Genomic DNA, 26,530 nt, shown 5'->3' on the forward strand with positions numbered 1-26,530 from the left:
GCAAGTATCCCTAAAAAGTGCCAAATTCTTATACATAAGACTGCTTGGAAAAGAACAGGAAAATCAAGTGTAAAATAACCAAATTATGAAAAACTCATATTGGAATATCATATTTACTACTGTAGAAGTCCTTTTTCTTTAATTTTCTCAATGATGCTGAAAACTTGTAAAGTTATAGACTTCAAATATTACGGTACTCTAATATGAAATCTGCAAGACTGGAATATGAATTCATTAGTATCACTGTTAATAACTTGAAATTCTAATTCACTGAGTAATAAGGAATGCTTCGGCCCTAAAATTAACCTCTACCACGTCTTCATAAAACTATACGTTTCTATATACTTTCCTTCCTTTTAAGAACTAAGTCCATTCAATCCTTATTATTCACACATTACTAATTTGTGAATTCACCTACTCACTAAAATTTATTTGTAAACCCAAATCAATACTTGCAGCACTTTCATCGTCATTCAAGAGTAAATGCACATTTAGGCCTTTAATCCATTTTGAGTTTATTTTTGTGTATGGTCTTAGGGAGTGTTCTAATTTCATTCTTTTACATGTAGCTGTCCAGTTTTCCCACCACCACTTACTGAAGAGGCTGTCTTTTCTCCATTGTATATCCTTGCCTCCTTTATCAAAAATAAGGTGACCATATGTGCATGGGTTTATCTCTGGGCTTTCTATCCTGTTCCACTGATCTATATTTCTGTTTTTGTGCCAGTACTATACTGTCTTGATTACTGTAGCTTTGTAGTATAGTCTGAAGTCCGGGAGCCTGATTCCTCCATCTCCGTTTTTCTTTCTCAACATTGCTTTGGCTATTCGGGGTCTTTTTTGTTTCCATACGAGAAATGGAAATAAACACAAAAATAAACAAATGGGACCTAATGAAACTTGAAAGCTTTTGCACAGCAAAGGAAACCATAAACAAGAGAAAACACAGCCCTCAGAATGGGAGAAGATATTTGCAAATGAAGCAACTCACAAAGGATTAATCTCCAAAATTTACAAGCAGCTCATGCAGTTCAATATCAAAAAAACAAACAACCCAATCCAAAAAGGGGCAGAAGACCTAAACAGACATTTCTCCAAAGAAGATATACAGATTGCCAACAAACACATGAAAGGATGCTCAACATCACTAATCATTAGAGAAATGCAAATCAAAACTACAATGAGGTATCACCTCACACCAGTCAGAGTGGCCATCATCAAAAAAATCTACAAACAATAAATGCTGGAGGACAGGAATAAAGACGCAGACGTACTAGAGAATGGACTTGAGGACACGGGGAGGGGGAAGGGTAAGCTAGGACGAAGTGAGAGAGTGGCATGGACGTATATACACTACCAAATGTAAAATAGATAGCTAGTGGGAAGCAGCCGCATAGCACAGGGAGATCAGCTCTGTGCTTTGTGACCACCTAGAGGGGTGGGATAGAGAGGGTGGGAGGGAGACGCAAGAGGGAGGAGATATGGGGATATATGTATAAGTATAGCTGATTCACTTTGTTATAAAGCAGAAACTAACACACCATTGTAAAGCAATTATACTCCAATAAGATGTTAAAAAAAAAAAAAAGTAAATGTACAGAGATGCGAAAAGTTTTGAGTCGCCTGACACACGTCCCAGCTGAAGTCAAACAAAGCAACGTTCTGCCTCCCTGCTTCAGCTCTCATTATCATTAACAAATGTCTGTTTGGTGGTCTATTTAGTGCCACATTTTTCGCATTTTTATACTTTTTATTGGTGATTTTGTTGTTTAAAATAGCTCCCAGGCATACTGCTGAAGTGCTGTTTCGTGTTCCTAAGAGCAAGAAGGCTGTATGTGCCTTATGGAGAAAATCTGTGTCACATAAGCTTCATTCAAGCATGAGTTACAGCGCTGTTGGCCATGAGTTCAATGTCAATGAAACAACTATACACTAAAAAAGGTGCCATTAAACAGAACCAGACAACAAACAAAGTTGTGTACTACTGCAAATAACAAGAATCAACTGTACTATGTCAGCAACCCACAATTCAAATGACAGTTTTAGAACTCTGAAATGTTTCACATACATAAATTTTCCAAGAGGAGACACAAACATTCAAGATTTTTATCTCTTTATCATGGTGGACTTTCTCCTTCCTAAAAGTCAAAGACCATAGAAAGTCATGTTCTATATAGCCATTTTCCTTACATTGATAGCTAAAGCACATAGCTGATATTGTTCTAATGTGATAATTTCATGATAACAGGGTTCCTGTGCCAGCTTCACAATAGCACTCCCAGCAGCAAGTCTCAGACGTGACATATCTGGTTTACTGAAAAATAAGCAAGAAAGAATGTGAATTAGATTTCTAAATGTCTGCACAAAAACATTCTTACTTTGAATATCTAATTTTATAAAAATTCCTCTGGCCAAGAAAAAAAAAGGGCAGAAAACAATTTAGTGATACTGAACACCATATTATGTTTCCTCAACTTCTCTAAGATGGTGTGTAATGCCACAAAGTTCTTCTCTTGAACATAAGTCTATGCTAGTCATTGAATTCTCTTATCCCACACAAAACAGCTTTCAGCCAAGCCTAGAACAAATATATTTGTATGTTTAGTTGTTAGGTCTTAAGTCTTCCACTACAGATTTTGTTTTTTAATATGTGTTTACTTATATATTAGGCATAAAATATCCTAACTTCCTAATCAGTCAACTAAAACTATGGTGCTAAGTACAAAAGAAGTGGAATGAAAGCAGGTGTAGTGGATAAAACATTACTACTTTTAGCTAGTATTCAATCTTTGAAATACCCCCAAGAGCCTATATTGAAGTTTAAGGAAAGAAAATTTTTGCTAAATGGGACATACTTAAACAATTAGGAAATTCCTGACTAGTAAATATATTTAAACAATCCTTCCTAATACAGTGACATGTTAGATGAATTATTAATGTAACTGGACTAATGTAAGGAGGGAAGTTGTAACTCCTTAATTAGGATCCCCTATGTAGTTCCATAGTAAAAGATTATTATTTAATATTCATACAACAAATATGTGTCAATTTTATATACAGTACTGAGAGGGACTTAAAAGAGACAAATCTCAGTCTTCCAAGATCTAATGATCTAGTTGGTTTAAGACTCTTCCTTTATCTTTCTAAGGATTTTGTAAAAATATTTACTGAATGTATGCCAACATTAATAAGGTTCTGAAGTTACAGGTCCCAGAGGTGCTTTTCAGTTCATCAACAGCAATAATCCAAGTAGTTATTATAAGGTAAATCACCCAACCACTGCTAAGAAAAGTCTGATTTTTCTTGTTGGAGTTTTTTTAGTATAAATAAAAATTAAATAATTACAATACTTTACAACTATGTTTTTGAAGCCCCGGTTTAAAAACGGAGACCCAGTGAGTGCTCCCACGGCGGGGACACGTCAGGTCTTAGCAGCTGAAGGCTCTGTGGGCACATACACTCGGGGGCTGGGCCGGGCTAGGGTCTGAGCTGCCTCCATAGCTCCCACAGCGGGTCCAGGTGCACGACTACTGCAGTCCTGGGACCTGACTTCAGTGGATCTGCACTGGTGGCCTTGTGGAAACAACTTCTGAGAGATACCAGGGACGACTGCTAGCATACCCAGAGTTGAGGTGGGGCCGAGGGCAGTATCAACAACAGTGTACTTTGTGAGTATGCACAACAGGTGAAAGGTGACACAAAAGAGCACACTCAGTTGAACAGCTCCAGTGGAAGAACACTCAGTGGCTCCTCTCCCAGTGGGAGCATTCCAATCCCTCCTACCTTGCACCACAGCTTAGAAACGTTATCTGGGGCTTCTACTCCAACAACTAGGGACCAGACCCTGCCCCGACAGGGCAATGACAACCACAGAGAAAAGAGAAGGCCCTGGTCAATATCCTGTGCAGGCTCTGGTCACCACAACATCAGTCACACCTCCTATCAAGGGGATAATGGCCAGCATACACTGAGGAAAGGGGTGGGAGGCATCCATACTAAAAACAGCCCTCACACCAAAAAATATTAAACCCACACAGGCTACACAGGGACGTTCCCACATAAAAATACCCTCCAAGACGACAGTATATAACTGTTTCTCCTAAACTCACAGAGCAAGAGAAATATAAGTAAAATGAAGAAGCAGAGTAACCACTCCCAAATAAAAGATCAAGAGAATTGCCCTGAAAGAACAAACAATGAAACAGACTGCTTCAATCTTATAGACACCAAGTTCAAAAAGGAGATAATGAAAATACTGAAGGAATTAAGAAAGGCTATAGACAGAGATGCAGATTACTGTAAAAAGGACCTAGAAACTATAAGGAGGAGCCAAGAAAAAATAGAGAATTCATTTGAAAAGACGAAAGCTGAACTAAAGGCTATGAATAGCAAAATGAATACTGCAGAAGAAGGAATAAGTTATGTGGAAGATAGAACAATGGAAATCACCCAGTTAGAACAGCAGACAGAAACCCAAATGAAAAAAAAATGAACGATATAAAGCATGTCAATCTACGCATACTAGGGATTCCAGAACAAGAGGAAAGAGAAAAAGGGATTGAAAATGTATTTGAAGAAATTAAGGCTGAAAACTTCCCAAGCCTAAAGAAGGAAACAGATATCTAGATACAGGAAGCAAACAGGGTCCCAAACAAGATAAACCCAAACAGACTTACACCAAGACATATTATAAGAAAAATGGCAAATGTTGAAGATAAAGAGAAGACTCTACAGGTAGAAAGAGAAAAACAAAGTGTTAATTACAGGGAAACTCCCATAAGGCTATCAGCTGATTTCTCTACAGAAACATTGCAGGCCAGAAGGGAATGGTAAGATATATTCAAAGTCCTGAAAGGGGAAAATCTGCAACCTAGGATACTCTACCCAGCAAGATTATCACTTAGAATAGAAGGAAAGATAAAGAATTTCTCAGACAAACAAAAACTAAAAGAATACGGCAATACTAAACCTATCCTAAAGGAAATACTAAAAGGTCTTCTCTAAGTAGAAAAGATGTAAGACTCTATAGGAAAGAGAAAGTCATAAATGGAAAGTAAATCACTTAAATAAGCAAGTACACAGATTAAAAAAACATCAAAAAATTTCTGTGAAAGTGATGATTACCACAATGAACAACAAAAGTGTGAACATGAAGATGTAAAAGAGGACATCAAAATCATGAAATGTGCCGGAGGAGAGTAAGAAAACATACATTTTTTTTTTTGAATTTGTTTGAGCCTGTATGACTACCAGTCTAAAGTAGGAGATATAGGAAAAGTGTTAATGTATTTGAAAAACAGGGCAACCACAAATCAAAAACATACAATAGATTCACAAAAACAAAAAGGAAGAGAACATAAGAATAACACAAAAGAAAATCATCAAACCACAAAAGGAAGAAGGAAAAGGGACAAAGAAGAAATATAAAATCAATGGGAAAACAAGGTTTAAAATGGCAATAAATACATGTCTATCAATAATTACCTTAAATGTCGATGGACTAAATGCTCCAATCAAAAGACATAGAGTGGCAGATTGGATTAAAAAAAAAACAAAACAAGAGCCTACAATATGCTGCCTACAAGAGACCTACTTTAGGGCAAAGGACACACACAGATTGAAAGTGAGGGGATGGAAAAAGATATTTCATGCAAACAGAAATGACAAGAGACCGGGGGTCAAAATATTCATATCAGACAAAACAGACTTTAAAACAAAGGCTATAAAGAAAGATAAAAAAGGACACTATATAATGATAAAAGGATCAGTACAAGGAGAGAATATTACACTTGCCAACGTATATGCACCCAATATAGGAGCACCCAAATACGTTAAACAAATACTAACACACAAAAAGAGAGAAACTGACAGGAATACAATAATAGTAGGAGACTTTAACACCCCATTCACATCAATGGACAGATCTTCAAGACAGAAAATCAATAAGGCAACAGAGATCCTAAATGATACAACAGAACAGTTAGACTTAATTGATATCTTCAGTACATTACATCCAAAAAAAGCAGAATACACATTCTTTTTAAGGGCACATGGAACATTCCCTAGGAGAGACCACATACTAGGGAACAAAACAAGCCTCAACAAATTTAAGAGTATAGCAATTATTTCAAGCATCTTTTCTGACCACAATGGCATGAGACTAGAAATCAACTACAGAAAAAGAATGAGAAAAAAAACAATTACATGGAGACTAAACAATATGCTACTAAAAAACCAACGGGGCAACAATGAAATCAAAGAAGAAATCTAAAAACGCTTTGAGGCAAATGACAATGAAAACACAAACATACAAAACCTACAGGATACAGCAAAAGCAGTTCTTAGAGGGAAGTTCATAGCAATACAGGCCTTCTTTAAGAAACAAGAAAAATCTCAAAGAACCTAACCCACCACCTAAAAGAATTAGAAAAAGAAGAACAAACAAAACCTAAAGTCAGCAGACTGAAGGAGGTAATAAAGATCAGAGAGGAAATAACTAAAATAGAGATTAAAAAAACAATAGAAAAAATTCAATAAAACCAAGAGCTAGTTCTTTGAAAGGGTAAACAAAATTGACAAACCTCTGGCCAGGCTCACCAAGAAGAAAAGAGAGAAGACATAAATAAACAAAATAAGAAATGAAAGATGAGGAATCACAACTGATACCACAGAAATACAAAAAAAAAAATAAGAGAATACTATGAACAATACTGTGAACCTAGAAGAAGCGGACAGCTTTTGAGAAACATACAGCCCACCAAAACTGAATCAAGAAGAAACAGATAACTTGAACAGGCCAACCACTAGAATGACATAGAATCTGAGAAAACAAATAAACTCCTACAAACGAAAGTCCAGGACCAGATGGCTTCACTGGGGAATTCTATGAAACATACAAAAAAGAACTTATACTGATCCTTCTCAAACTCTTACAAAAGACTAAAGAGGAACACTCCCAAAGACATTCTATGAAGCCACCATCACCCTGATACCAAAAACAGACAAACACACCACCATAAAGCAAATTATAGGCCAATATTTTTGATGAATAGACACAAAAATTATCAACAAAATATCAGCAACCTGAATCCAACAACAAATAAAAAAGGTCATGATCAAGTTGGATTCATCCCAGGGTCACAAGGATGGTTCAACATATGCAAATCAATCAACGTGATACACCACATCAACAAAAGAAAGGACAAACACCACATGATCATCTCAGTAGATGCAGAAAAAGCATTTGATAAAATTTAACATCCATTCATGATAAAAACCCTTATGAAAGTGAGTATAGAGGGAGCATAGCTCAACATAATAAAAGCTCTTTATGACAAACACACAGCCAATATAATACTCAACAGTGAAAAGCTGAAAGCCTTCCTGCTAAAATGTGGAACAAGACAAGGATGCCCACTCTCACCACTTCTCTTCAACACAGTATTGGAAGTCCTAGCCAAAGCAATCAGAGAAGGAAAAGAAAGAAAAGCTATTCAAATTGGTAGGGAAGAGGTAAAATTATTGTTACACACATATAATGATAATTATCAGAGAGTCCAGAAATAAACACACACACCTATGGACAATTAATCTTCAACAAAGGAGACATGATATTATATGTAGAAAACTCTAAGGACTCCACACAAAAAGTACTAGAACTGATAAATGAGTTCAGCAAAGTAGCAGGATACAATATTAACATACAGAAATCAGTTGCATTTCTTTACACTAACAATGAAATATTAGAAAGGGAATGTGAACAAACAATCCCTTTTAAAACTGTATCCCCCAAAATAAAATACTTAGGAATAAACATGACCAAGGAGGTGAAAGACTTATATGCTGAGAACTACAAAACATTAACAAAGGAAACTGAAGATGATTCAAAGAAATGGAAAAACATCCCATGCTCTTGGATTGAAAAGAATTAATACTGTTAAAATGGCCATACTACCCAAAGCAGTCTACAGATTTAATGGGATCCCTATCAAATTACCCATGACATTTTTCACAGAATGAAAATAAATAATCCTAAAATGTATATGGAACCATAAAAGACCCAGAATTACCAAGGCAATCCTGAGGGAAAAGAACAAAGCAGGAAACCCTCCCAGACTTCAGATAATACTACAAGGCTACAGTAATCAAAACAGCATGATACTGGCACAAAAAGAGACATATGGATCAATAGAACAGAACAAAGAGCCTAGAAATAAACCCACACACTTAACCTTCAAGAAAGGAGGCAAGAATATACAATGGGGAAAAAGCAGTCTCTTCAGCAAGTGGTGCTGGGAAAGCTGGACAGCTGCATGTGAATCAATGAAGTTAGAACACACCCTCACGCCATACACAAAAATAAACTCAAAATGGCTTAAAGACTTAAAGACAAGACACCATAAAACTCCTAGAAGAGAACCAAGGTGAAACATTCTCTGACATAAATCGTACCAATGTTTTCTTAGGTCAGGCTCCCAAGGCAACAGAAACAAAACCAAAAATAAACAAATAGGACCTAATTAAACTTAAAAGCTTTTGCACAGCAAAGGAAACCACAAACAAAATGAAAAGACAACCCAGAGACTGGGAGAAAATATTTGCAAATGATGCAACTGACAAGGGCTTAATCTCCAAAATATACAAACAGCTCATACAACTCCACAACAAAAAAACAAACAACCCAATCAAAAAATGGGCAGAGAACCTAAATACACATTTCTCCAAAGAAGACATACAGATGGCCAATAGGCACATGAAAAGATGCTCAACATTGCTAATTATTAGAGAAATGCAAATCAAAACTACAGTGAGGTACCACCTCACACTGGTCAGAATGGCCATCATTAAAAAGTCTACAAATAACAAATGCTGGAGAGGTGTGGAGAAAAGGGTACCCTCTTATGCTATTGGTGGGAATGTAAATCGGTGAAGCCATTATGGAAAACAATATGGAGTTTCCTCAAAAAACTACAAACAGAGTTGCCATATGATCCAGCAATCCCACTCCTGGGCATATACCCAGACAAAGCTATAATTCAAAAAGATACATGCACCCCTATCTTCACAGCAGCACTATTTACAATAGCCAAGACATGGAAACAAGCTAAATGTCCACCGATAGATGAATGGATAAAGATGATGTGGTGTATATAATGGAATATTAATGGAATATTACTCGGCCATCAAAAAAGAATGAAATAATGCCATTTGCAGCAACACAAATGGACCTAGAGATTATCATACTAAGCAAAGTAACTCAGAAAGAGAAAGACAAATACCATATGATATCACTTACATGTGGAATCTAAAATATGACATGAATCAACATTATCTATGAAACAAAAACAGACTCACAGATATAGAAAATAAACTTGTGGTTGCCAAGGGGGAGGAGGTGTAGGGGAGGGAAGGATTGGGAGTTTGGGATTAGTAGAGGCAAACTTTTATACATAGGATGGACAAACAAGGCCCTACTGTATAGCACAGGGAACTATATTCAATACCCTGTGACAAAATACAATGGAAAAAAATATGAAAAGAGATATATATATATAAATGTTTACCTGAGTCACTCTGCTGTACAGCAGAAATTAACACACCACTGTAAATCAACTATACTTCAATAAAATTTTTTTAAAAAAGCAGACCCAATGTAAGTCAAATACATGTGCAGAATTCAAGTACACACGTGATTTTGTTAAAGAATACCATGGATAAAAACAGGTGAGGGACTTCCCTGGTGGCGCAGTGGTTAAGAATCCACCTGCCAATGCAGGGGACATGGGTTCAAGCCCTGGTCCGGGAACATCCCACATGCCACACAGCAACTAAGCCTGTGCACCACAACTACTGAGCCTGCACTCTAGAGCCCGTGAGCCACGACTACTGAGCCCACGTGCCACAGCTACTGAAGCCCGCGTGCCTAGAACCTGTGTTCCACAACAAAAGAAGCCATTGCAATGAGAAGCTCGCGCACCGCAACGAAGAGTAGCCCCTGCTCGCCGCAACTAGAGAAAGCCCGCGCGCAGCAACGAAGACCCAACGCAACCAAAAATAGATTAAAAAAAACAAACACACCAAAAAAAACAGGTGAGATCTAAATATGCATATAAATAATGTAATTAATAAATTTAAGACAAAACGTATTAATACTAAGGAAATTTTTCTCTAATTATTATGTAAATCTTGAACGCTAGCATGTAATTATAAGAGTAGAAGGTGAAGACAACTAATTAGACTGAAGGAAGGTAAATAAATCAGTTATACATGTGGAATGCTTTACAGAGTTTTCTTATTATTTGATTTGTTTGAGAAGAATGTGCTACTGTTAATATTCTATGCAAAAAGTACAGAATGAGCAAAACATATAAGAAGAAAAGAAACAAAGATGGAAAAGTATTAAGCAGCTGGCAATCACCATTTATATTTCGTCCTAAAGACTTGAAGCTAGATACATATGTTAAGGTGGGGGAAGTTATTCTCACATTTTTTATTACCAATAGAGACAATAAATGGCACTTGTGTTTTCACAGAGGACAAACTTCTAAATTTTAGCTAACCTTGACATAATAACCACTACCACCATCAATACTTCTAATTACTATGTGCTGGGCAGTGTTTTAAATACATTAAATACACTAACTTATTTGATTATCATAACAGCTAGATGAGATAGGCATAATCATTATCTCTGTTTTATAGATGAGGAAACTGAGGTACAGAGAGGTTAAAGTAACTTGCTGAAAGGCACCTCGCTGCTAAGAGGTGGTGCCAGGATTTGAATCTGGGCTCCAGAGCTCATGTTTTCAGTCACTATACTATACATCTTTCAAACAAAACAAAATAAAACAAACAAAAAGGTATGTGTATTTTAAAAAATTTGCATCAAGTGCATTTTTCACATTTGCATATATTTACACTTCTGGAAACAGATTCAGTAAGTTGCCTTCTATACAGTCTGTCCTTTTAGCTTTAGACATTAACAAGAATGTAAAACATCAGTTATTGATTGGTACACTAACATTTTCACATTAGATATTCAAAAAAGTTAACATCTATTGTTTAAAATACTTAAGATTGTACAGCAGTACCTTGCACTAGACATGAGACTGTCATTTTGAAATAACCACTATACAAAAGTCTATTACAATAAAAATATATGCATACCTACAAAGCAATATTAATTATCTTTTAAAAAAGAAACCATCATTCAACAATTACACCAGATGCTAAAATAGTGTGTAATCCAAAGAACTCTGAAGTTATAATTACATACCTAATTTTCCCCTGTTCTGTCAAGTCTCCATCACTATGCAGTATTGTTGTGAGCAATCTTAAAGTAGAAGTTCCTGATTTACTGTGATTATTTTTCATTCCAAGTAGCCATCGAACCATCATTTTAATAGCCTGAATCTATTTAAAATACAAATTGACAAATAAAACATTGCTACCATTTAAAGAAATTCTATATCAGCCTTGAAAAAGAATGAAGAAATGTTTTTAACAGATGCTTTTTAAGAAAAGGAAAGAAAAAAATTATTTTTTTCTCCATGTGTGAAGATAACTTTGAATGTTTTAAATTAAAGATGTCTCACCCCCAGGTAGTTGACAAATGAATGATTTATCTAAAAACTGGTTCTTTTTGCTTTTTAAAAAATGTTTCCCCAACAAACACTCTACCCTTTAGAACCCACAGTAAAATCGTGTTAACTTCCCTAGTTCAGAAAGATCCTGACTGAAAATTATATTCGATCTTTTGTGTCTAAGAGTTGATACCACCTTACATTTGTACTGCATTTGACAATTATGAAGTACTTAGTACTTTAAAACCTGTTACTGCCTCTAAGGCTTGCAACAGCCCTTTTCAAAGGGGTGCATATTATCTCTTTTTCACATATTATCTTAATTTTTACAGATCTGAGGCTCCGGAGCTAAATGGGTTTTGAACAGTGGCATGTGACTAACAGTCTTAAGATCCTCTTCCTGGGCCACTTTGTAACCATGAACTTAAGTGCAGGCGGCCGGCCTTCTAGTGCAGTGCTGCCCAACTATACAAAACTGCTGCTTGAGACCAATGCTGAGAAAACAGGTTTATACTGGAACTCAAAAGTTTCAAGCATCATTCAATGATGCTAAAGGAAAGACTGCCCTACAGGTCTGGAGAAATAGTATCAGAATCTGAAGCTGCAATAATGTGACAAAGTAGTTCACAATATGAAACATAAACAAATACACACACAACGAAATGATTTGCAAGAAATTATAATTAGAAAAACAATATTTAATATATTTGTTCCTGGCCTTTACACCTTGGGCAGTGGCTTGATATGAGGTCTACATTACAGAGTACAGACAGTTTTAGTAAAGCAATACTTCACAGCTGTGATGAGCAATCCTTTACCCATAACTCTTAATTGAAGAAATTACAGGTTGAATTTTTTTTAATAAAAATAAAAAAGTATATCAAATCCCATGGAAAAGATGAATAGTCTTAAAACCTGGACGACCATCTTTGCTGAATAGGAGAATGTACATAAGAAAACCAGCACTGTCTTTTCCCATTAAAAGGTGGATATCTAAGAAGCAGCAACATGGAGGAAGTTTTCAAACTTTTTGTTTTCCAAACTAGATTATGTGCAGCTGCCCACAGGCCTCAAGTTTCTCATTATTGCCCTACACTCTCACAGCACAGAGGATAATGTCATACAATAAATATAAAAACCTGAATGATTTTAATAGTTGTATCTTTATAACAGGAACAGACATTTTAACACCTATAATAATAATACAGTATATTAAAATCAACAGATCTATGCATATCACTCACTTTGACCATTGTCTCAGGTGAAACTTCTTCATCTGGAACCCAAAGCTTAGTTGTCTTTTTTCCTGGAAGCTAAACAAAAATTAAGGACTTTAAAACACAAATACTCATTCTCATGTGTAATTAATATTTAGTGAATGAATGAAATTTTTATCTTCTGCAAGAACAGTCATTATACGTGACTATGCTTTCTGTTACTTACTCATAAAGGTTGAAAGGCCTGTCTGCACCAGCACCACAAATGAACCTTATACATCCATCACCAGCTGGTTCTTTGTAGGTGTGAGATAGGACCAACTTTAACCACTTATATATATACTTCCTTACTCAATCCCCTTTAAGTCTACTGTTTCAATTATTTAAGGCAGTTGGCAAGGACTAAGATAAAAATCAATGGAGCCAAAAAGTGTACAGATGACCCTTGAACAAGACAAGTTTCAACTGCACAGGTCCACTTATATGTAGATTTTTAAATGAACACATGCTACAGTAAAACACAATCCACAGTTGATTGAATCAGAAATGCCCTGTGGATAGGGAGGAACCACATACAAAGAGCTGACTACAGATTATATTAGGATTTTCCACGACACAAAGGGTTGGCACCTTTAACTTCCATGTTGCTCAAGGGTCAGCTATAGTTCATAAATGAAGGAAAAGGCATCTGCAAAAAATCTTGAGCAGGGAACAATTATAAAGGTTTGCAGAAGTAACAGAAAACATACATTAGTGTCTTCCTACTTAAATCCCACCAAAATGGCAACACACACACACACGCACATGCACGTAAACACACACCAGTTAGCTGGGCCGGAAAACAAAAGGGGCCCCCCCAAAAACCAAAACCAAAGAAAAATTTCGAAAAACAAAATATACAGTAAAAAAAAATTAACAGAGGTAAGAGGGCTTACAACTCCAGAAAAGCACAGAAGGAAACACCCTCCAAAAAGCCATTTTTTTTTTCAGCACAATCATAGTATAACCCTGAGATGATAAACTGAAGGTATTAAGAAATGTGAATTTACAGTAGCAGCCAGGAAATTAAATAAGGTGACAAAAGAGCTGAACCCAATCCTGGAACACTGGAGATCCCATTTTTACCTCAACCTGACATGAGTAATTTCCAGTTGGAAACAGAAATCAAAGAGCACCTCAGGTAACCCTCTGGCAACAGGATAGGTAGCTCAAACATCCAGAAGGCAAACTCCCCAAATACACAGAGTTATTTACAAACAGCTTAAGAATTAATTCTTCAGCTGAGAAGTGCCTTCAAAGTGTGAAGTGAAAATAATGAAATAAGGATCTCATTAGAAACATACTGATGAAATTTCTGAACTAAGAATATCCAAAAAATCTCAAAGCTTGCATGGAGGAACCTACCAAAAAAGAAACAAGAACCATATCAACTTCAGATTTCTTTACACGCCAAAAAACAATATTCTGAATTTTCTGTTAGCCAAGTTACTTGAAAAATAGAATTCTAATCTTCAAGAATGAGGAGGAAAATATTTTCAGAAATCAGAGAGAAAGCTTACAAATTACGAGCCATTTTGAACAAATTATTCAAAGATGCACTCCACTAAAATATTTAATTCACAAGAAAATTCAATCAGCATAAATTATTACAAATAGAAAATAAACAAAAAAGTTATCGTAAGTAAGACCAATAGACAGGTTCAAACAGAAAGTTATCATAAGTAAGACCAATAGACAGGTTCGAAAATAATAAATGAAACCACAACAGATGCAACACAACCAAAGACAGAAAAAATCTAAAACTAATGGACAAATACACTAGTCAAGATCTAAAAGCATTTAAACGGGATATGGATTTATATGGGATACTAATATAAAAAGGATATTGATGTACTTTTCTTTAATCTTACATCATAAGATATAAAATTCATGAACATCTGTAAAACTAGCAGTATAATATCAAAACAAACCAAAAGAAAAATGATTTTTTAAAAAAAGAACATCGAAAACTTCATCATCACAGCAGAAGACTTGAATATACCTCTTTCAAAAACTGATAGATGAAGCTGAGATGAAAAAAGGTAAGTACAGGAAATACATATAGAAATATAAGGAAATACATAGAGATAAAATATTTAAGGATAAAAAAAATCAGAACTGGCCTTTCTCATAATTATGATGAAAAGTAAAGAGAAAAGAGTTTAGCAAGACAAGATGATATGAGATTAAAAACTACAAAATAATTCCCCAAATCTACCACAAAATAATTTTAAAAACTGAAATACCTAACAAAGTTGTGTAAGAGAAATATTTAAATTTTCTTCACAGAGAAAATTATAAAACTTTAATGAAAGACACATTGTAGATGAGCAAACAAAGCAATGGGAAAGAATAGAGGCTGTGTATGATATGAATGTTAGCACTGCAGATGACTGGAAGAAGGAGAGATCAGTCCATAAATTCTGCTGGGAAAGTTGGTTACCCTAATGGAGAGTAGAAAGAAATGGAATCCTTAAGTCACAGCATACAAGAAAAAGCAAACAAATCAATTCCAGATGGATTAAAATTTTTATATGTGAAAAGAAAACTTTAAAACTTTTAGAACATATGGGAGACTTTTTATGACAATGGCATAGGAAATGATTTCTTAAACAAGATATAAAAGCATTAACTACAAGAGAAAAGAATGATAAATGTAGTTAAATTAAAATTAATAACTTTTGTTCAAAGGACACAATGAAGGGAGTAAAAAGACACACCATAAATGAGATTTTATGCATTTTAGAAACATACTTCAACATGTACCTGAAAAAATATTAGTGTGTGTAAAGATTACCTATGAGAAAAAGACAAACAATCCAAGAAAAAAAAGCAAAAGACATGAAAAGGAATTTCAGAAAGGAGGCAATATGAATGATGACTAGACATATAAACTTTCTTAGTAACCAGGGAAATGCAAATTAAGACTATACTGAGACACTTTTATATCTATTAGATGGGCAAAAATTAAGAAATCTGACGATAATGTGTGTTATACACTGCTGAGAGGAAAATAAGTTTTAACAACCATCTTCAAAAATAATTCAGCAATAAAGTGAAAAGTTAAATATGTGTACAAACTGATGTTCATCACTATATCACTCTTGTGAATGTACCCTGGAGAAATTTGTGCTCATATGCATCAGAAGGCCTCTATAAGAAATTCACAGGAGCACTGTTCAAAAGAGGAAAGAAATGGTAATACTCCAAATGTCCATTAGGAGAATAAGAGATATTTCACACAGTGATATAATACAGAGTAATGAATGAATGAATGAACTACAGCTAGACTTGACAACAAGGGTTATTCTAAGAAACATATCCATAATGATAATATCAAGTCACCCAAGAATATATACGGTATAAAATAACTCTTATAAACTTCAAGAACAAGCAAAATTAAACAAGTACATGTTTAGAGATAAATATATGGTAAAATGGTGTTTTGTTTTAGTTAGGGAATAATAAACCAAAATTCAACAAAGTGGTTACCTGGGGCAGGAAAGAAACGGGAAGAAAAGTTTGGAGAATAATAAAACCAGGTGCTAAGGAGTTCATGGGTATTGAATCTTTGCAGGCAAAGTTTCAAAAGAGGAGAATAATCAAGAGATTTGAGTCTGGCACTAAAATTGCTTTTCTTACATAAATGATGGCTGATTCTGAAAGTGAAAAAGGTTAAAAGGTTGAGCAATGTTTTCATCACTGTCACAGAGGTAGAAGGAAAAAAAAAGTGGAATTCTGAGTTCAATAAAGAGTAGAGTCCTTGTTAAAAACCCTAGACTTGTGGGGGGATCCCAAATAAAAACATCTTAGACATAAAAGTGACCAGAAAAAGAATCAGCCTGTCAAAAACTGAAGCCTAGCTTCCAATCACTGCAGTCTTGACTGAATGAATGTGATCTGACAGTAGCTCAACTGCCTGTCAGAAGCAAAAATAAATCCTGTTTGGAAGAATTATAAAATCATCCAGAGCCTCAAATTATCTCTACAATTTTTTGTTCACAAAGTCTACAGCTCAATCAAAAATAACATGTGTGCAAGATAAGACTTGACCAAAAATCAAGCGAAAAACAGACAAGAGAAAAAGAGCCCCTGGAGATCCAGATATTGAGGCTAACACACATAAACTTTAACATAATTAAAGATGTTCAAGGATTAAATAATAAGAAAAAGAATTTTGGCAGGGAACTAAAAGCTATATTTAAAAACTAAAGGAAATTACAGAAAATATATTAAAACTGCAATTAAGAATTCATATTTATAGGTTTAACATAAGATTAGACAAATCTGGAGAGAATGAGTAAATTCAAAGATGGGTCAGAAGAAAACAAAACTGAGGCATGAGCAAGCTGAAACAGGTATACCTCTGAGATACTGCAGGTATGGTTCCAAACAACCACAATAAAGCAAATATTGCAATGAAATGAGTTACACAAATTTTTTGGTTTCCCAGTGCATAGAAAAGTTATGTTTACACTATAACATGGTCTATTAAATGTGCGACAGTATCATGTCTAAAAAAACAATGAACATACCTTACAAAATACAAAACAATACAAAAATATAAAAAGAAAAAGCTATTACAATAGCAACTATTAATAGTAATGACTATTTGGGTCTTTTGTCCATTTAAAAAAATTGGGTTGTCTTTTTGTTGAGTTGTAATCGTTCTTTTATAGAGTCTAGATAAAAGTCTCTTATCAGATATGATTTGCAAATATTTTCTCCCATTCTGCAGGTTCACTTTTCACTTTTTTTTCAAATTGATAATTCTTTTTTTTAAAAAGGAGATATAATTGGCATATAACATATTAGTTCCAGGTGTACAATGATTCAATATTTCCATATACTGTGAAATGATCACCGTAATAAGTCTAGTTTTCACCCATCACCACACAGTTACAATTTCTTTTCCCTGTGATGAGAACTTTTCAAATCTACTCTCTCAGCAGAAACTTTCAAATATATCATACAGTATTAATAACTATAGTCACCATGCTGTACATTACATTCCTTGACTTATTTGTTTTATAACTGGAAGTTTGTACCTTTAGAAGACTCCCTTTACCCATTTTGCACATCAGCCATCCCCTGCCCCTGACAACTACCAATCTGTTCTGTGTAGCTATGAGTTTGGGGGTTTTTGTTGTTGTTGTTGTTATTTGGTGTTTTTTAGATTTGATTCCGTGTGTAAGAAAGATCACACAGTATTTATCTTTCTCTATTTCACTTAGCATAATGCCCTCAAGGTCCATCAGTGTTGTCACAAATGGCAAGATTTTTTCTTCTTTTTTATGGCTGAATAATATTACATTGTATATATACACCACTTTTTCTTTATCCATTCATCCAACAGATGGACATTTAGGTTGCTTCTATGTCTTGGTTATTGTAAATAATGATACAGTGAACATGGGGGTGCAGGTATCTTTTTGAGTTAGTATTCACATTTCCTTCAGATAAATATTCAGAAGTGAAATTACTGGATCACATGGTACTTCTATTTAAACTTTTTTTTTCCTATTTTTAATTTTTGGAAGATCCTCCATACTGTTTTTCATGGTGGCTACATCAATTTACATTCCCACCACCAACAATTTATATTCCCACATTCTCACCAACACTTGTTATTTGTCTTTTTTATATTCGCCAATCTAACAGGAGTGAGGTCCTATGTTACTGCGGTTTTGATTTGCATTTCCCTGATGATTACTGATGTTGAGCACCTTTTATATAACTGCTGATGATTTGTTTATCTTCTTTGGAAAAATGTCTCTGCCTATTTTTTAATCAGATTGTTTTTTTTGCTATTGAGTTATATGTGTCATTTATATAATACGGATATTAACCCCCTTATCCGATACATGATTTGCAAATATTTTCTCTCAGTAGGTTTCCTCTTCATTTTGTTGATGGTTTCACTTTCTTGATAATGCCCTTTGATGCACAAAAGTTTTACATTTTGATGAAGTACAATTTATCTGTTTTTGCTTTTTTTTTTTTGGTGTTTGTGCTTTTGATTTCTCATGTAGGGATACACTGCCAAATCCAGTATTAGGAAATTCTCCCGGATTTTACTGTTACTTTTGTTCTAAATCATATGTATATAATCTATTGTTTCATACTTTCTTAATTATTGTAACAAGGTATGATATCTAGCAGCGTGAGCCCTCCAAGTGTCTGTAATGAAGACTTCTGCTGCCGCTGCTCCTCCTCCTCCTCCGACTACTTCATCATCATCATCATCATCTTCTTCTTCTTCAAGATGATTTTGGCTATTCTTACCCTTTTGCATTTCTACTGAAATTTTACAATCAGCTTGTCTCTTCTCCCTATACCACTCTACCCCAACATATACACACACATCTGGCTAGAATTTTGATACCTATTGTATTGAACTATAAATCTGCAGATAATTTTCATCATTATAGTATCACCATCCCATTCCATAGTATTATAATCCTGACCTTTTCATTTCATGAAGACAGTATATACCTTAGGTGGCCTTTAACTTCACTGAGGAATGTTTCTAAAACATCTGTGTAGAGGTATTGCTTACCTTTCTTAAGTATATTCCTAGGCATTTAATGGTTTTTGATGTTACTGTAAATATAATTTTCAATATTTATTTTCTAATTGCTTATTATTGGCATAGAAATATGAAGTTACTTCTTTTTTACACTGACTTTGAATCCGGGGACCTTGTTAAAGACAATTTTTAATTCTATTAACTTTTGCATTCTTTTAGGATTTCTCCGTTCATAGTAATAACAGCTTTTTTTTTTCCTTCATTCTTAATGGTCTTCATTTCTCTTTCTTCCTCCTAGAATTGCCAGATCCTTCAAAACAACACAAGTGGTGATAGTGGATATTTTTATCCCATTCTCAGGGGGAAAAGACAGAGTAACAGTAACTAACAGAAGACTTGAGGACTTCTCAATGTCATATATAGAACTGTACACAACCCAGTTCTGACACACTTTCTGTCAACTTTGTATTTAATTAGCATATTCTGCTTACATGTTATGTAAATAGTGATTACGGTTAATTTGCCACCTGAGGGACTTCCCTGGTGGTCCAGTGGTTAAGAATCCACCTGCCAATGCAGGGGACACGGGTTCGAGCCCTGGTCCGGGAAGATCCCACATGCCACAGAGCAACTAAGCCCGTGCGCTACAACTACTAAGCCTGCGCTCTAGAGCCCGTGAGCCACAACTACTGAGCCCGTGTGCCACAACTACTGAAGCCCGCACGCCTAGAGCCCGTGCTCCGCAACAAGAGAAGCCACCACAATGAGAAGCCCGTGCACCGCAACAAAGAGTGCCCCCACTTGCCACAACTAGAGAAAGCCCGCATGCAGCAACAGACCCAAGGCAGCCAAAAATAATTAATTAATTTTTTTAAAATTGGCCAAAAAATAAATAAAATAAAAATTTGCCACCTGATGTTTTTTCAGTTTGTTCTATCAGTTTTGTGTTCATTTTCATCTTCTTCTTGCCTTATTTTTGGTTAAGTATTTTTATTCCATTCTCCTCTTTACTGGCTTATTCGTTTTATATTTTCCTATTCTTTTAGTAGTTGTCCTAGAGAGTAGTGGCCTTAACTTACTGAAGGCCTATTTCAATTATTCTGTCTTAAACTTTCAGAACAGTAGTAGGTTCAGTATTCTAAGAAAACTTAAAATATGTCAACTCCCTTTATACTCTGATGCTTACTGTGCTCTTGTTCACACAGGACCATTACTCTTCTAATTTTATGCAGTTAATATTTATTTAGATTTACCAACATATTTTCCTCTTTCTCTTGTTTTTCACTCTGTTCTGTCTCTGTGATAATTTGCTTTCTACCCAAAGAATTAAAGTAGAAATTCTTTTAGCTGGGATAACTGCTAATGAACTCTTTCAGTTTTTGTTTGTCTGAAAATGTCTTTATTTTGCCTTCCCTTTTTAAAGGATATTTTCTCCAGGTTTAGAATTCTAGATTGGTACATTTCTTCCACTCGATAATTTGAAAATGTTATTCCATTATCTTCCATTTTCTTATCTTTTCTTTTGAAGTCAAGTGACAGTCTTGTCCATTTGAAGGTTTTCTGTCTTTTTGCTGTGAATGCTTTTAATCTTTTCTATTTTGATTGGTTCCAGTTTTACTATGATGTATCTGGGTGTGCTTTGTGTTATATTTATCCTACTTGGGGCTTCTACCTGATCTTGAATGTATAGCTTTGATGTCTTTCATAAATTTTGAAAAATTGTCTGGCATTATCACTTCAAATACTATTTCTGTTTCATATTCTCTTTCCTCTCTTTCTGTAGTTCTAATTACACTCTAAATATACAATATTTTTTTTTTACTGTGACCCAGCTGTCTGACATACTTTTTGTATACAGACAAAAATTGTTTCATTAGGCTTCACAGATACTGCATTTTTTACAAATTGAAGGTTTGTGTCAAGCAAGTCCATCAGTGCTATTTTTCCAACAGCATTTGCTCACTTCATGTCTCTGTGTCACATTTTCATAATTCTTGCAATATTCCAAATGATTTCATTATTATTACATTTGTTATGGTGATAAGTGATCAGCGATCTTTAATGATACTATTGTAATTGTTCTGAGGTGCCATGAACCACTGCCACATAACATAGCGAACTTAATTAGTAAATGTGTGTGTTCTGACTGCTCTACAGACTGGCCATTCCCCCATCTCTCTCTCTCTCCCTCAGGCCGCCCTATTCCCTGAGACACAACAATGCTGAAATTAGGCCAATTAATAACCCTACAATGGCCTCTGTAAAGTGTTCAAGTGAAAGGAAGCATTGCACATCTCTCAGTTTAAATAAAAAGCTAGAAATGATCAAGCTTAGTGACGAAGGCATGTCAAAAGCTGCAATCAGCTGAAAGTTACACCACTTGTGCCAGTTAGCCAAGTTGTGAATGCAAAGGAAAAGTTCTTGAAGGAAATTAAAAGTGCTACTCCAGTGAACACGTGAATGATAAGAAAGCAAAACACCCTTATTGCTGATATGGAGAGAGTTTCAGTGGACTGGAGAGGAGATCAAACCAGCCCAACATTCCCTTAAGGCAAAGCCTAATCCAGAGCAAGGCCCTAACTCTCTTCAATTCTGTGAAGACTTGGTGAGGTGAGGAGGCTGCAGAGGAAAAATCTGAGGCTAGCAGAGGTTGGTTCATAATATTTAAGGAAAGAAGCCATCTCTATGACATAGAAGTACAAGGTGAAGCAGCAAGTACTGATGCAGAAGCTGCAGCAAGTTATCCAGAACGTCTAGCTAAGATCATTAATTAAGGTGGCTATGCTAAACAACAGATTTTCAACGCAGAAAACAATCTTCTACTGGCAGAAGATGCCATCTAGGACTTTCATAGCCAGAGAGAAGTCAATGCTTGGCTTCAAAGCTTCAAAAGGACAGGCCTACTCTCTTGTTAGGGGGCTAATGTAGCTGGTGACTTTAAACTGAAGCCAATGCTCATTTATTATTCTGAAAATCCTAGTTTTAAGGTTTTCTTTTCACACATATGTGTATATATCTAAAAACACAAAGACGTGCATAAAACTCCACGTAACTGTAAGGGGTCAATTCTCCAAGACCCAAACATGCCATGCCTTACCCCAAATACTTACATACTGGAGACAGAGAAAATCACTATTTCTGTCCCAATGTTTTCTCCCAAGGCTCTTTTAATTCTCTCTTGTATGTATGAAAGGCAACAACTACTATCATACAGCCATATTATAAACTAACCTGTCAGTCTTCACATTTTTAAAAAAAGATGTCATTATAAAAATTAAACCCCTATAAAGTTGAAATAGACAGAATCAGGTGATATTTTGTACTTATCAAGGAAAGTATTCCAGGTCACAGTCCTATGCTCAACTAAAGAGATGTTTCAATGTTGCTTCACTTACAATGGAGATACAGCATGTTGAAAAGATAGGAAAACCTAAAATAAGTCAGCCAAATTGAAGTGTTATTTACATCATTTCACTTCTCTCTTTGCTGCATAAAATTTTAGAAGATAGCATTATGAAGAACACACATCTAAAAAATAAAAATTACCCGATCATTCATGAGAAGATCCTTCACAATGAAAGTAGCTACCAAAGACTTCAAAGGAGCAGCAAACTGATCCGGTGCAAGGAGAGCAATATGACCAATAGTAACCAGCGGTGTTATGAGATGTTCCAGGTTGCTTGGATCCAGGCTCTTATGCAAAGGCTGAAAATGAGGAAAGGAAAATGATCAACTCCATAAACATGCAAATAAGCTGTTCACATATTTCACCTTCAAATTTTAAAAACTACAAAAGTTCCAATACATGGTTTAAGTAGTAGCTCAAGCTTACATTTAAACTTTTATAGGTTATTTATGTAGAAGGCATCATATTTAAATATTTTCAGTTTTGCCCAAGTTATATTTTAGAGGTTAGGTAAAGAACATTTCAGCATGAAGAATCATATTATGTATCATATATTTTATGACCACATACATAAGTATGTTAGAGACTGCTAAGGCTCACCAATATCCACTTCCATTCAAGGATGCCTATATGTGCAGTTAGGTGAGGATGTGAGTAAGTTCTGGTTACCAGAACAGGAATGAAAGTGAGGTATGCCATGCCTGTACTGAGGCAGATATGAGCAACGTATCTTCTCCACATTCTCTCTCTTTACTCACTGGCTGTCTTAATACCAAGGATCCGGTGGGACTCAAAGAGAAGCCACTAGTCAAAAAGGGTCTGTGTGCCTAAGCCACTGATTAGAATACAATCAAAGCACCCAATTAGACTTTTTTCAGGACCAAGAAATAAGTTTTATTATGTATAGTCACATGGATTTTTGTGGATTTTTATAGCATCAAATATTAAGTACCATAACTAATAAAATTATTTTTATTATTCTAATAGGAAACCCAGCCATTAATATTCATTTTGCCATGACAAAAGAATGAGGCTCTTTATATACTCACATAAATTGATATCTAAAATATATCGTTAAACTTTTAAAATAGGAAAATCAGAAGAGTGACTACAATATACTATCATTGGCATAAGGAGAGGGGGAAGGGACAAAATATGTGTGTATTTTGTGTATTTATATTACTTGCATATGAATAAAATCTCTCCAGAAAAGTACATTAGAAACTGATAACACTCGCTGCCTCTAAGAAACTGGGTGGCTGGGGATACGGGGGTGAAGCAAAAGAGAAAACTCTTTACTCTTTAGTATTTACTACTGGATATTTGTTTTGTATCTTTTGATTTTGAAGCAGGTGAATATATTATCTATTAAAAATTTTAATGGCACATTTTAATGAAGAATTGATGCTCTATCCTCCTACACTGAACACCAAGAATTCTAGGCTTGAAAAACAACACAAAACTGTTCTTCCCAACACACTGGGGCAATATGAGAGGCTTCGTTTAGTCAAAAGTATATTTAAATGAGTTTACTTCTTGCTATTCTCGATGACCTCCCTCAGTACCTCCATTGCACATCTAAGTGATAACTTGTTGTTTACATTATAAACAAATACCTGATAGTGTACTTTTTTCAATTCATTTATTATAATGTGTGACAATTTTCCACAGTAAGATAATAAAATCATTTCTGAAAAAGCAAAATAAATGGCCAGTCCCTGGATTAACAGTAACCTCATAAAGGCCATATGTCTCTATGAAACCTTTTCTCAGAAAGCCAGCCAATCTTGTATGTCATAGTAGAAGGATTACCGGTTAGGTTCTTGTAAAGATAAGTAACAGATATCAAAAATGAAAATAAAAGTACCCTAAAAATTCAAGTTATTATCAGCATTATCCTCCTCCTCATTATCATTGGAAGGAACAAAAAGGAGATTATTCAAGAAAAACAGAAGCTTTCTAGAAATCAACATGAGTTCATTGAAGTCATCTCTTATTAAAAAAAAAGACTATAGAAAGTATTTCCACCCCCAAATTTAAAATATATTACTATTTGCTATCTATAGCAAAGATGCTGTTTAATAAAGAAAACTTTTTTCCTCCTTTAGGTCTTTAACATAATATATGAAAATGACAAAATTAGCATAAATATTTCTAAAACAGAGATAACAAGTCTAAGTATTTATGGTGGGTTAGTTTCAGCATAATTTCCAAATTGTTTTGACTTCATTCAAAGCTCCTAAACTAAAATTATAAGTTAGGATTTTATAGATTTTCTGCTTAGCTTCTATTTGTAGGAAGAATGCTAAAGACAGCCCCTGATTATAAGAGCTTGTAATGAAATTGCAATGCTTAGAAAGGGTAATAGTAATTCCAAGTACAGAAAAAATAATATAAAATACATATTGAAAAGATGGTCAGTAGACATTTGGTCCTATCCAATACATCCATAAGACACTTGGTCTACACACAAAGGTCCTCGATATTTGTTCATATTTGGTCCTGTCCAAAACCATTTGGCATGGACCAAATATGCCCACAGACATTTTGGAGAGCACCAAAATATCAAGGACCTTTTGGTGTGGACCAAATGCTCTGCAAGGGAAAAGGCACATTTTAATCTGACATAAAATTATGTCAGTCACTGAAGTACAAACTTAAACTTATTTACCTTACATTACAAATTAGTATGGATTTATAGAACCCCACACTTCAGTAGTATCTCATATATAGAAATCTAACTTTCAAATCTGTAAACTGATAATCATCTACTACCTACTGTCAGTAAGTGGGATTTTATATGTAATTACTTACTAATGAAAAATAGTTTCCTAATACTAAACGTATAAAGTAATGTCAAAAAATATTATACAACTGTTTGATTTCTGAATCTGAGTTAGCATTAAACATCTGAATAATCAGATATTTTCTGATTTTAACCGCCCATCAATATTGATTATACTAATTCCAATTCTGAAAATAAACTATAAAATGATACATCTCCAAATGTGAACATCCTATAAAATCATTCATATTTGTTTTTTAACTATAACATGACACAAACAAAAAACTTTTCTCTTTACCTCAAATATTTGTGCAAACTGTGTCTCTTTACTAGAAAATATCGCATGGATACAATGAATAGCATATTTGGCTTGACGGGGGGGTCCTTTTTTAGATTTGTGATGTAAAACAGGAAGCAAAGCTCTAAAAAAAAAAAAAAAAAATTAAAGAAAAACAATTAACCAGAAAAAACAACATGACTTCCACTAGATACTTTAACGCTTGTATTTTTTAAGTAATGTTTTGTAAAAACAAAAAAAGTCATAACATCTACTCAGACATTTTCATTCTATAATTTCGCTTTATAAATATCCATATTAAAAATATAATCCAAATACAAGTATTTTTTCCTTTTTACTTAATAATTATAAAAACAAACAAGGATGGTGACCCATTTCTTCTCTTTAATGTCATTGCTTTAGCCTTTTCTATTTCATTCTCACTGGTACCACTTCAGCTAAGCTTCTGCCACCTTACACCTTCTTTCTCCAGGCTCTTCCTCTTCCAATTCACCTTTTACTTTGTGCCAAAACAACCTACATGAACAGAAATTTGATCATTTAAACAATACAAATTGAGCACTTACTATAGTGCCAGGCACTATTAAAAGTCCCAAATCCTTGCCTTCATGCTACCAGCATATTAGGGATAAGACACATGATTACAAAAACATATGATATGTCAAATTGTGGTA

General features: G+C 34.7%; 1 protein-coding gene and 1 long non-coding RNA gene across 6 annotated transcripts in view; one reads left to right on the plus strand and one right to left on the minus strand.

The window, feature by feature from the left end:
* PDS5B (PDS5 cohesin associated factor B) overlaps positions 1–26,530 on the minus strand; it is a 199,996-nt gene that overhangs the window by 27,563 nt on the left and 145,903 nt on the right. For all 5 annotated transcript variants that reach the window (XM_082435491.1, XM_082435493.1, XM_082435489.1 and 2 more), the window contains exons 20-24: positions 25,857–25,980; positions 22,914–23,072; positions 12,827–12,895; positions 11,276–11,412; positions 2,191–2,314 (exon numbers count right to left, since the gene is read on the minus strand). In XM_082435491.1, coding sequence (XP_082291617.1) covers positions 2,191–2,314; positions 11,276–11,412; positions 12,827–12,895; positions 22,914–23,072; positions 25,857–25,980 — 613 coding nt within the window. The remainder of the gene's footprint in view (positions 1–2,190; positions 2,315–11,275; positions 11,413–12,826; positions 12,896–22,913; positions 23,073–25,856; positions 25,981–26,530) is intronic.
* On the plus strand, positions 12,902–22,959 carry LOC309647912. Its single transcript, XR_014256391.1, has 2 exons — positions 12,902–14,497; positions 14,538–22,959. It is a non-coding gene; the product is annotated as an uncharacterized lncRNA (long non-coding RNA).

This window comes from Balaenoptera physalus (assembly GCF_965194825.1).
Source record: "Balaenoptera physalus genome assembly, chromosome: 18".
In the NCBI taxonomy this organism is placed as follows: Eukaryota; Metazoa; Chordata; class Mammalia; order Artiodactyla; family Balaenopteridae; genus Balaenoptera; species Balaenoptera physalus.